The sequence below is a fragment of the Arachis duranensis genome, chromosome 10, assembly GCF_000817695.3.
Source record: "Arachis duranensis cultivar V14167 chromosome 10, aradu.V14167.gnm2.J7QH, whole genome shotgun sequence".
Classification (NCBI taxonomy): Eukaryota; Viridiplantae; Streptophyta; class Magnoliopsida; order Fabales; family Fabaceae; genus Arachis; species Arachis duranensis.
Window position 1 is genome coordinate 103,954,097 of NC_029781.3, and position 11,803 is coordinate 103,965,899.

Below are 11,803 nucleotides of genomic sequence, written 5' to 3' on the forward strand. Positions count from 1 at the left end.
TCATTTAAGAATTTTGTGACAGATTTATAAATTTTACAAGATAAGAAGTATAAAATAAATTTATGAAGAATTTTAGATAAAAACTAATGAAGGATAAAATGTGTTTAGTTTTAGAAGTCTTTGAAGACCAATAAATCTAATGATGTAATTTTTCGCTGAATGTTTTTCGCTGACAAATTTTCATCAAACTGTTTTGTTAGAAAAAAAATCAGCATATCTAAAACTTCTAAAATTATAAATTTAAAATCCGAAAATTAAATTAATTAAATATTAACTGAATTTTATTATTTCCCAATCTTTGTGCTAAAAAATATTCAGGGTAACAAATCCCATAATCAAGTTGAATATTTAATTAGTCACCAAAAAAAAATTGAATATTTAATTTAAATCCAATCCCTTGAAATCCTAAAAAACCAAATAAGACGGGAAGTTCAGAAATCAGAAAGGCAACAATAATAATAGGCAATAATAGCTATGAGTTTTAAAATAAATAAATTAATTAATTAATTAATTAATTTTATACTAATATAAATACTGAGCTAGTAAGAATAGCTGTGATGCATCTTTGTATTCTGATGTAACTCGATCGATCCATATTCAACGTCAAATCTTTGAAGAACCTGTGCGTGTTTGTTTCAGCTCTTTATTATTTCTTTGAAACTTGAATCCTTGTTATGTGGTTTACGTTCTTTCACATTGCTTGAAAGTATTTGTTGTTAGTTCCGTGAATGTGAATCCAGCTGCGAACTTCTCTAAAGTTGTAGCCTTTCTTCTTTCTTGGATAACTTGACTGAAAAAATTTTAACTTCCTTCTTCTTATAATATAGATATATGAGTTATGAGTTTCTGTTTCCATAGTAACTATTCTGTTTCATAATATATGTTTCTTTCATTAAAATATATCACCAGTGGTTGCTTTTCTTTTTTTTTTCTTTTTAAATGCTGTTGTTGTTTTATTTTATTTTATTTTTGTTTAGGTCTCTGTTGAAGGTTTTTGGTATATTAGCATAAGCATCAATACTTATTATATTTTTTCTTTTAATCTTACTTTGAAGAACATCATGAGAAGTTGAAAATAGACTCTTGTATTTTTTTAGTACTACTAAACTTATTCAATATTCAACCAAAGTTATGTCATTCTACCAAAAAACAAAGAAAGAAGAATTTTTTTTATGCCAATGTGGCAATGTAGGTTTTTCTGGCACATCTATTTATTTTTGGCTACCACATTTAGTTAAAGATCCTGCAATATTTTCATTGTAAATGTTTTAAATCCTTAATGTTTGTTTTACAAATGATGAATATGCAACCTACTCAAAATTTGCTTGCTTTTGTAGTTTTATACCATATTAGGAAATATAGTCATCTTTAACACTAACAACAAGCTATAATATTGGGATGTCACTTTCCAATGCATACCTAGTTTATTTTTTACTCAAGTATATATGCTATTTAGTAATTTTCTAAGGGATACCTTTGCTTTTCAAATGATTTAGCTTTTTTACTTAATATAAAAATTTAATACCAAATATATTTTATAACAAGTCATGGATGGTGCAATTTCATTCAACTACAATACTACCTTCTATGTTGATGTTTGTCATGGTTAGCTTAGTCAAAATGCTTTAAAATTCTATATAGTTCTAATAATGGTTATGTTAATATGTTTTTGTGTTTCTGATTAAGCATTTATGATTTTAACTAGCCATTATTGTTATCATTATTTGTTCTACTGCACTTCACAAGTATGCTTACATTTTTTAACATAGTTTTGACCAGAGCAGGACTTAAGAATCAATGGATTCTTCAGAAGCATTGCCACCTCCACCACCAATCATTCCTGCAAATTTTGTTCCTACGAAAGCAGAATCCGGGAAAGCATCTAAGGCAGGGAAAGAAGAATCTCAGACAAAGTTCTTGCCTATGGTTAGAAGAGGTGTTGGGACCAAGGGACAGAAGATACAGCTGCTAAGTAACCATTTTAGAGTCGGTGTGGGCATAAAGGACAGTTTCTTCTTTCATTATAGTGTAATTCCTTTCCTTCCTTGTTTCATTTTTTTAGTTTATATGCATGCTTTCATGTTTATTAATTAACATGTTCAAATCATGACTATGGTTGGCTTACTAGGTTGCTATGTCCTATGAGGATGGCAATCCCGTTGAAGCTAAGGGAATTGGCCGAAAGGTCATAGACAAAGTTTATGAAACATATGATGAACTGAAAAACAAGAATTTTGCATATGATGGGGAGAAAAGCTTGTTTACTCTTGGTTCTCTTAAAGAGAAAAAGATGGAATTCACTGTTGTGCTGGAGGATATTTCATCAAGGAGGTAAATGTCATCTTAATTTCATTGGTTTGCATTCTTTGTTGTGATTGGTTTTGAGTGCATAATATTGTGGGTCAGGGTTGGAACGCATGGTGATGGCCATGATAGCCCTTCTCATGGAGAGAAAAAGAGAATGAGGCGCCAATCTCAGTCCAAAACTATCAAGGCAGTGATCAGTTATGCAGCCAAAATCCCAATCCAAGCAATTGCAGATGCCTTGCGTGGACAAGATTCCGAGCACTTCCAGGAAGCATTGAGGGTCCTTGACATCATACTGAGGCAGCATGCAGCAAAGCAGTATGTCACAAAAGCCTGTTTATTAACTTGTTTTCTTTTCCATGAAATTCTGATCCTTACTTTTTTTTTTCTTTCCTCTAAAGGGGCTGTCTCCTTGTCCGCCAATCCTTCTTCCACGACAATCCAAGGAATTATACTGACCTAGGAGGCGGTGTTCAAGGCTGCCGTGGTTTCCATTCAAGTTTCCGTCCTACTCAAGGAGGTTTATCTCTGAATATTGGTAAGATTCTAAATGTACATGCATGGAAAATTCTGTTTTCCTTGTGTTTTTGAATTGACACCATTTGTTCTTATCTTTTAAAGATGTGTCAACTACTATGGTTGTAAAGCCTGGCCCTGTACTGGACTTCCTTTGTGAGAATCAGAATGTGAAGAATCCAAATCTTATTGATTGGACCAAGGTAGTAATATTGCTATCTTATTTTAATTATATCAAGGTTCTGATGTTTGTGTGTATTGAAATGTGATGCTTTGTTTTTGTTTACCTTCAGGCAAAAAGAGTGCTGAAAAGCCTCAGAATCAAGGCTAATAATATTGAGTACAAAATCAGTGGACTCAGTGATAATCCTTGCAGGACTCAGAAGTAAGTTGCTTAAACAATATGGTTGCTAAATCTGTTTTCTTTGCATAGCTTGTTGGAGAGGTAAGAATTTAGGATAGTTATAATAGCATTGCTAGCTTTTGTTCAAACTTGTTAAAGGTTCATCATGTCAATTGGGTTGATCTTAATGCAATATGCATGGCCTTTTTAATTTTTATAGCATTAGAATGTTTCCCATACCAATGAGGAGAACTTGGGTTTTTTTGCAGGTTTTCAATGAAAGATGGGAAGGACTCGAATGGCGAACCACGGTTAATTGAAATCACAGTTTACAATTACTATAAACACCATAAGGGGATTGAATTGCCCTATTCTGCTGATTTTCCCTGCATCAATGTTGGGAAGCCAAAGCGCCCAACTTATTTTCCAGTGGAGGTGCCTTAAAACATAATGTCCATAGATTTTGAAAGCATTTTTGCATGGGAAACCACTAATCTTATGTTCTTGCTATGCATTGCAGCTATGCACCTTGATCTCATTGCAGCGGTATACCAAGGCATTGACAAATTTGCAAAGGGCTCAGTTAGTTGAGAAGTCAAGGCAAAAGCCCAATGAAAGGAAAGAAGCTTTGGCTGGTGTACGTAATGAACTTCTCTGATAATTTCAATTCAACACAAAAGTATTTGATGTGCATAGTTTTAAATGATTGTTAACTTTCTGGCAGTCTTTAAGAAACAGCAGATATGGTAATGAGCCTATGCTTCGCTCTTCTGGGATTACCATTGAATCTGATTTTACTCGGGTTGAAGGTCGTATTCTGCAGCCCCCAAGAGTATGTGTTTTCATCTCCTCAGCTTCTCAAATCTGTTTAGTTTTTTATTCACAATTGCATTTTAAGGCCTCTGAAGGTGTTCTCATGTGTCTCTTGTATTTGCAGCTTGTAGTAGGAAATGAGGAGAGCTTCATTCCAAGGGGTGGGCGCTGGAATTTCAACAATAAGGTTTATTTTGTATTGTTTAATGTTGTTATTTTCTATTCTTATTGTTGAAAAGTTAGACTTGTTTATCTAACATTGAATGCCATATTTCAGAAACTAGTTAAACCTATGAGGCTTGAGCGCTGGGCCATTGTAAACTTCTCAGCTCGCTGTGACACACGTTTTTTGTGTAATACCATCAAGAAGTGTGCTGAAATGAAGGGGATTGTAAGAGTTTTATGGCTAATTTAGTTTGTTGATGTTGTGATACATCATTCATTTGACACTTTTGGTTTCTTTTGTAGTACATAAACCCTCCATATCAAGTATTCGAAGAAGATGGTCGTTCAAGGCGCGATCCAGCACCTCTTAGGGTCGAGAGGATGTATCAACTTGTAAAGTCCAAGTTGCCTGGTCCCCCTCAACTTCTGTTGTGCATTCTTCCAGAGAGAAAGAATTCTGATATTTATGGTAGGATCAAGAAGTCTCATTTGTGTGTGTGTATATATATATATTTTGGATACTACCCAAGCAACATAATCTTTTAGTTTTGTTGGTACTCACTATACAATTCCTCAATTAATGCAACTGTTCTGTAGGACCTTGGAAAAGGAGAAGTCTTGCTGATGAAGGAGTTGCAACACAGTGTATTGCACCAACAAAAATTAATGATCAGTATATTACTAATGTTCTCCTGAAAATTAATGCAAAGGTATATTAGTCTACATTCACTTTTTTTAAGTTGTAACCGAAATAGTTGTCATGTCCTGTTCTTCATTTTGCTGTTGTGTGATGCCAGCTTGGTGGAATGAATTCCTTCCTGTCAATGGAGTGTGCTCCTTCTATACCTTTACTTCATAATGAAGCTACCTTAATTCTTGGTATGGATGTATCTCATGGATCACCAGGCCGATCGGATGTACCATCTATTGCCGCGGTATGATATTATTTTCGCAACAAGATTCACATTCAGTCTTAATTGATAGAATAAAATCACTATGCTTAGATGTGCATTTTCAGGTTGTGAGTTCAAGGAAATGGCCTTCAATATCCTGCTATAGAGCTGCAGTTCGCACTCAATCACCAAAAGTTGAGATGATTCAGTCTTTATTTAAGCCTGTTCCTTCCAATGATGGTACCGAAGATGAAGGTATCATCAGGTGAGTGTAGATAATAATGGCATTAGTTTGCAGTTGAAGAGATTTGAAGTCCTCATTCATGTATGTTTTATTGTGTGTTCTTTTCAGGGAGCTAATTATGGACTTCTATGAAACTTCAAATCAAAGGAAGCCTCAACAAATCATAATTTTCAGGTATTGGATTAGTTAATTGAGGATTCATGTATTAGTCCTAATGATAATTTACAAAATTTTAGAATGACTATGCTTGATTCAGCATGTAACATTTTTATTATATAGAAACAAGGTCTAAATTTATAATTTCCAAATGCTATATTTAGGGATGGAGTGAGTGAATCACAGTTCATCAAGGTCTTGAATGAAGAGTTAATTCCAATCATAGAGGTATTAATTTGGATTCGCCATTTTAGATTTCAGTTATCATCACACAAAAATTGGTATTTGATTTTTGTTGTGCATATATCATTTTTTTAAAACAAGAGGGAATTCCATTGAAATTGAATAAGTCTTCACTCTTCAGGCATGCAAATATCTTGATGAGAAATGGTCTCCCAAGTTCACTTTTATTGTTGCTCAGAAGAACCATCACACTAAGTTCTTTAAGGACAATGCACCAGATAATGTTCCACCAGGTCAGTCACATGTCCACCAGAATATGCAAAATAAATTATGAAAATTGATATTAAGTTGTGATTTTTTTTGTGCAGGAACTGTTATTGACAGCCAAATCTGTCATCCTAAGAACAATGACTTTTATATGTGTTCTCATGCTGGCATGATTGTAAGTATTATTGTCAAATGGCTTCTAATTTATTTTATTATTGAACCATTTTCCATGGCATGCCGATACTACATTAATATTTAAGTAATACTAACTGTCTTTTTCAATTAAGCTCGTATTCAATGTAATTCAATTTTTAAATCCTATTATTGTCAAAAGTTCTTATTCGTTAGTTTGTGAAGCTGGTTAATAGTATTTCTTGCAAGAATTTTACTTTCACAATTCTTGTGACATATTTTCTGTATATATTTTTTTTATTTGTATAGGGGACAACTCGACCTACTCATTACCAAGTTTTACATGATGAAATTGGGTTCTCTGCTGATGATTTGCAAGAAATAGTGCATTCTCTTTCTTATGTGTAAGTAACTAAGTATGATTAACTTGGCTACATGTATAAGAATTCTCTGTGTATGAATAATAATGGATCATATTTTTTTTGCTGAACTTTCAACAGATACCAGAGGAGCACAACTGCCATATCAATAGGTATAACTTAAATTCTTTAAATACCCCCCCAAAAAAGGAAAATGGTAGCTAAATATTATATTTAATAAACTCAATAGAATGTAATAATTATGTATTTTGTCACATTCATATACATGATCATGGTGAACTTTTTAGATAGCTATATGGTTGAGATTATTTAATATTTAATAGACTTTACACAATGCATCATTGCAGTTGCTCCAGTTTGCTATGCTCACTTAGCAGCTGCCCAAATGGCACAATTTATCAAGTTTGATGAACTGTCTGAGACATCTTCTAGCCATGGTGGAACTACAATTTCTGGTGCAGTGCATGTTCCTCAGTTACCCCTTCTTCACCAAGATGTTGCCAATTCAATGTTCTTCTGTTAAAACATTATATATATTCCACTGACTTTTTTGAATTCTAGCTACAAGCTGTAGTTTACTTTAATTAAATACAGCAAGTTAGATCAAGTCTTCATACTTTTTTAGGCCGAGTAATTATTAAAATTTGAGGTGTTTTTTTTGTGCTGTTTATGTTTAATATATTTCTTGGAATTTTTTTAGATTATTTGTTGAGAATACAAAAGTAGCAAACTAGATATTGAAGTTTCCTTTTTAAATGCTAAAAACGAAAACTTCTATAGAAACTTTTATTTTATATATTTTAACAAAGATATATTTTATTTTGTCAAATACTGAGTTTTATAAATGAGTATGCGGCGGTTAATAAAAATGGCAAGCCATCAAAGAAGAGAAAATTTTATGAGTCTCCTAGCTAAGTAAGGAAGACAATATTTTCTTATATGTAATAAATCTTAAAAAAATTTTAATGAGTAAAGTATATTTTTTACTCACCTAGAGCTATATAACTCAAATGATAAGGTCTTATTTGTGTTTAACCTTATTTTTATAAAATTGTTGTTGAATTAGTTTTGAGATTTTTGAAAAATTAGTCGTAACACAAAATTTAAAAAAAAAATTAGAGGTATTATTAAAACTTTTAACAAATTTTTAAAACAAAAATATGTTTCACTCTTCTTTAATTGATGTTGTAATGTAATCTTTTTACTATTTAATAGTTATTATCATATGTATTCTCTTAATTTTACTTAAAAAATATACGATGAAATATCATATTTTATAATCCAGGATTCATTTTCTTTTCTGTATATATAGGTAAACATTGAAGAACTATTGGTAGAGTCTAAAATTTTTTGAGATATAATTTCATCATATGATATTATAAAACACAAGATCATTAATCACATACATATAACATAATATTCATGTTAGAATCTATTTATCTATTAATATATAAAACGTAACCAATACATGTCTAACTACTCGATAAGTGTGTCCAGCCTTCATAATCAACACGATGGAACAAGAGGTTACAACTTACAACAACCAAAAGAGCAAAACTTTTAATTCTAATGATTTCTTTGGTAAAAGAAATTACCAAAAAAATTTACTTTCCTAACTAAAGGAAAAATAAAGTGAGAGTTTAAATATAATTTTAATTTGGAGAAAAAAAATTGCATTCTCAACTATAATGATTACTCTTATGAAAAAATGTGTTATTTTAATTCATATTTTGTTTCTTGTAATTTTTTTCTAAATGTATCAATTGGTAACAGATTTTTTTTAAAAATTATGTTTATGGGGAGTTTGAAGAGTTGGTTCATATAGTACTTAAAAATGCCAAGAGAAGTTTCTTCATGAACATTCTTCATGAGATTAATATAGTATTTTTGTCCATAAATAGTGCTGATATGTTTTTAGGATTTTTTTAAAACCAATAAGATCAATACAGTATCTTTGTCTCTAAACTTATTTAATTTATTACTTTTAGTTTAATACTCTGAAAAAAATGCAGTAAAAAATTAAAATGGTCATACGTATGATAATTTTTTTATGTCACACACTCATTTTTTACTATTTGATTTTTTATTTTGATATTTAGAATAGAATTAAGTTAAAATTGTCATTACCTAATATCAAATGTTCATATACATAAAACTACAACTCATTATTTATTTACAAATGTAATTTACAAAAATTGTTCATATATTAATAAAAAATTGATGTGTTCTAATTTTATATTTTATATGTATATGTCAAAATCTAATACAAGATCAGGCTGACAAGAGTTTCACCTAACCACATAAATAGTAAGACATATTGAATTTAATTTTTTGTCTTTTATTTAATATATTTTGAATTTAACTATAAAACTAGTTTTTAAAATTTTGAATATTTCATGAATGACATTATAGTATAAATAAATTCAATATTTTTTTTAAATGGTATTTATTTTTGTATACTTAATATAAAATTTATATAAATAATAGATTTTAATATATAGTACTAATAAAACAGGAAGTCAAAAATATATTTATATTTTTTACATTAATTCTAATAATTTTATATATAAAAAAAGATATTACTTACGTGATTTTATAAATAAATTTGTTGATTTGGACTTAAAAATTATCCATTGTTTTTTTTCTGTAAAATTAGGTTGGTTTAAGTATAAATTGGTTGTTACAACTTGTTATTTTTTAAAATTGACAAAGTAAAATATTACATAGGAATCATTTTTTTAAAAAAGACATTACGTTTTTAAAAATAATTTGTTAAATTCAAAATTAAAATTATATTTTTTAATTATTAAAATTTTTAAAATAATATGAGTACTAAAATTTTGTGTCTTTACGAATATGTATACAGTTAAGGGTTATATATTTGGTAGAATAACTCGCGCATCGCGTGTGCATTTTCCTACTCTATCTAATAGTAGAGCATAAAAATTTTTAGATCTTAATGTTTTATTATTTTAGAGAAAAGAGAGAAGTAGGAAAAAAAAAATAGTGAGAATTATATCACTAGAGAAGATAAATTAATTTAAAAATGATATAAATATATTTATTTGTCAGTTAAAAATTAACAATCGTTATTTTTTTAATTCGAATAATTATTTTTTTAGTCTTGATTCATGTATGTTACTATTGTTGTGTTCTTTTTAGGAAGCTGCTTGTGGACTTATATCATTCTTCAAAGGAAAGGAAGCCTGACCAAATTACAATTTTCAGGTATTATTAGTTAAATGAGGATTCATACATTAGATTAGTCCTAATAATGATTTACAAATTTTTAGAATATTAATCTGTTGTGTTTTCGTTTTTGAATTAATGTTGTCAAATTGACCAGTGAACTTTGCATGGGTCTAAACTTGTATTTTGCAAATGCTATATTTAGGAATGGAGCGAGTGAATCTCAGTTCGTCAATGTCTTAAACTAAGAGTTAGCTACAATCATAACGATATTTATTTAGATTTGTTTTTTTTCAGTGATTGTCATTATATCATTTGATAACTCAAAATAACAACTATGTTGTGTGTAATAATATCAACTGTTAAATCAGTCATTTATATTTTAATACAAAATTTACAGTAAAAATATATGAAATAATACATATATATATACACAAAATATGGTAAAACCGTGAATTGAGGTAAGTAACTATAATCATTTCTATCGTGTAAATTTAGATGTAAAAAGAAGTGAAAAAATTGAGAGAGTACGTGAGAGTACATGATAAGAAATATGTTGTATAATTTTATAATCATCTATTATTATTAAATATTTGTTATATATCTATTCTATTAATCAATATATGTTGTATTAATATCCAAAATAATTTAAAAAGTATGATATTTAATCATTATTACATTCATATATATGACCATTATGACTTTATATCTCTTTTTACAAGAAACAGAACAGATCTTTTTTTAACTGAATTCATTATTGCAGTTGATCCTATTTATTATGCTCACGGCTGCTCAAATGGCACAAACTTTGTTTCATGAACCGGATGAGACCTTCCAGCCATGACAGAGCTATAAGTTCGGGTGCAGTTCGTGTTCCTAACTTACCCGTTCTTCACCCAAGAGTCGCTGACACAATGTGTTTTTGTTAACAGAATTAGATAACATGTGTAATCATGCTTAACAACTTGTCCAGCAAACCTCGTCTTTTGTCATTAGATGAATGTACTTGGTTCAACTAGTACAGATTCATTGAACATTTGAACCACTTATTTTGAATTTCGTTAAATAAATAAATATATTACAATCCCGCCAAAGCTTTTATATATACTACTATATAAATAAGTATTAAGGTGTTTATTCATTTACTTTTATTTATTAAATGTAAGTAAAAAAATAGGTGCTTTAAATTAAATTTTTTAAATAAATGTACTCTTATTGTTTTAATTTTTTAACTAATAAATAAATACACTTATATTATTTTTAAATTAAATTTTTAAAATAAATGTACTCTTATTATTTTAATTTTTTAATTTAAATAAATATATTTGTATTATTTTAAATAAAATTTAAAATTAATATAAGTAGGTTTATTTAAAATTTAAAATTTTAATATTTTAAATAAATATACTCTTATTATTTTAAAATTTTTAAATTTAAATAAACATACTCATATTATTTTAAATAAGTATATTCTTTTAATTTAAAAATAATATGAATGTATTTAAATAAAAAAATTAACCACTGTTATTTTTTAAAAATCGAATAAATATAATTAATCATATGGGTACAATAATACGAATACATACAATTTTATAAATCATTAATTTAAATATATCTATTTAAATTTTAAATTACAAACTAATACAAATGTTATAATTTAAAAATCTAATTATTTAAATAAAATTAAATTGATTAAAATTTATAAAAATATACTAATACAATTCAAATCATATTAAAATGTAAACAAGTTTGCTGAGTCCATAAACAAACTTTATGTAAATAAATAAGTTTAGTCAATGTGTATATTTACGTAAAGTTTGTTTATGGACTCAGCAAACTTGTTACGTGCATGTGCATTTCTACTATTATGTATTAACTACAATTTCTCAATTTAAATTAGTCAATTTATTTTTAAAATAAAATCCGGTAAAAAATCTAACATTATAACTATAAAAGAATTTCTGCCTTTATATATACTAATATATAAATAAGTATTAAGGTGTTTATTCGTTTACTTTTATTCATTAAGTGTACGTAAAAATAAAAATAATTTTTTTAAGATTGTAAGTTGATTTTAACTTTTTAAGTTATAACGTAAGTCTTAAAAATAGCAGCTAAAAATATTTTTTTATGAAGTATATATAATAAAAACATATTATAAAAAATGGTATATTAACCTATTTTATATATAATATTGTTAATATATGTAAAAATA

The 11,803-nt window shown here is 28.3% G+C and overlaps 1 protein-coding gene across 1 annotated transcript; it reads left to right on the forward strand.

Annotated features, from left to right (window-relative positions):
• The first annotated feature begins 1,784 nt into the window (after positions 1-1,784).
• Positions 1,785-7,220, forward strand: LOC107471738 (protein argonaute 4A-like). The gene is made up of 22 exons (XM_016091230.3): positions 1,785-2,028; positions 2,129-2,331; positions 2,407-2,625; positions 2,709-2,845; positions 2,929-3,026; positions 3,117-3,208; positions 3,436-3,601; positions 3,687-3,803; positions 3,891-3,998; positions 4,104-4,166; positions 4,257-4,370; positions 4,448-4,613; positions 4,742-4,854; positions 4,942-5,079; positions 5,163-5,302; positions 5,390-5,455; positions 5,602-5,665; positions 5,802-5,913; positions 5,989-6,062; positions 6,329-6,423; positions 6,520-6,551; positions 6,747-7,220. The coding sequence occupies exons 1-22, from the start codon at positions 1,798-1,800 to the stop codon at positions 6,920-6,922; spliced, it is 2,724 nt and encodes a 907-aa protein (XP_015946716.1). The 5' UTR covers positions 1,785-1,797; the 3' UTR covers positions 6,923-7,220.
• The last annotated feature ends 4,583 nt before the right edge of the window (positions 7,221-11,803 follow it).

Coding starts and splice junctions, on each gene's coding strand:
- LOC107471738 (XM_016091230.3), top strand. CDS start 1,798: ATGGATTCTTCAGAAGCATTGCCACCTCCACCACCAATCATTCCTGCA. Junction 2,846..2,928: donor AGGTTTATCTCTGAATATTG/GTAAGATTCTAA, acceptor TATCTTTTAAAG/ATGTGTCAACTACTATGGTT. Junction 5,456..5,601: donor CAACAAATCATAATTTTCAG/GTATTGGATTAG, acceptor TGCTATATTTAG/GGATGGAGTGAGTGAATCAC.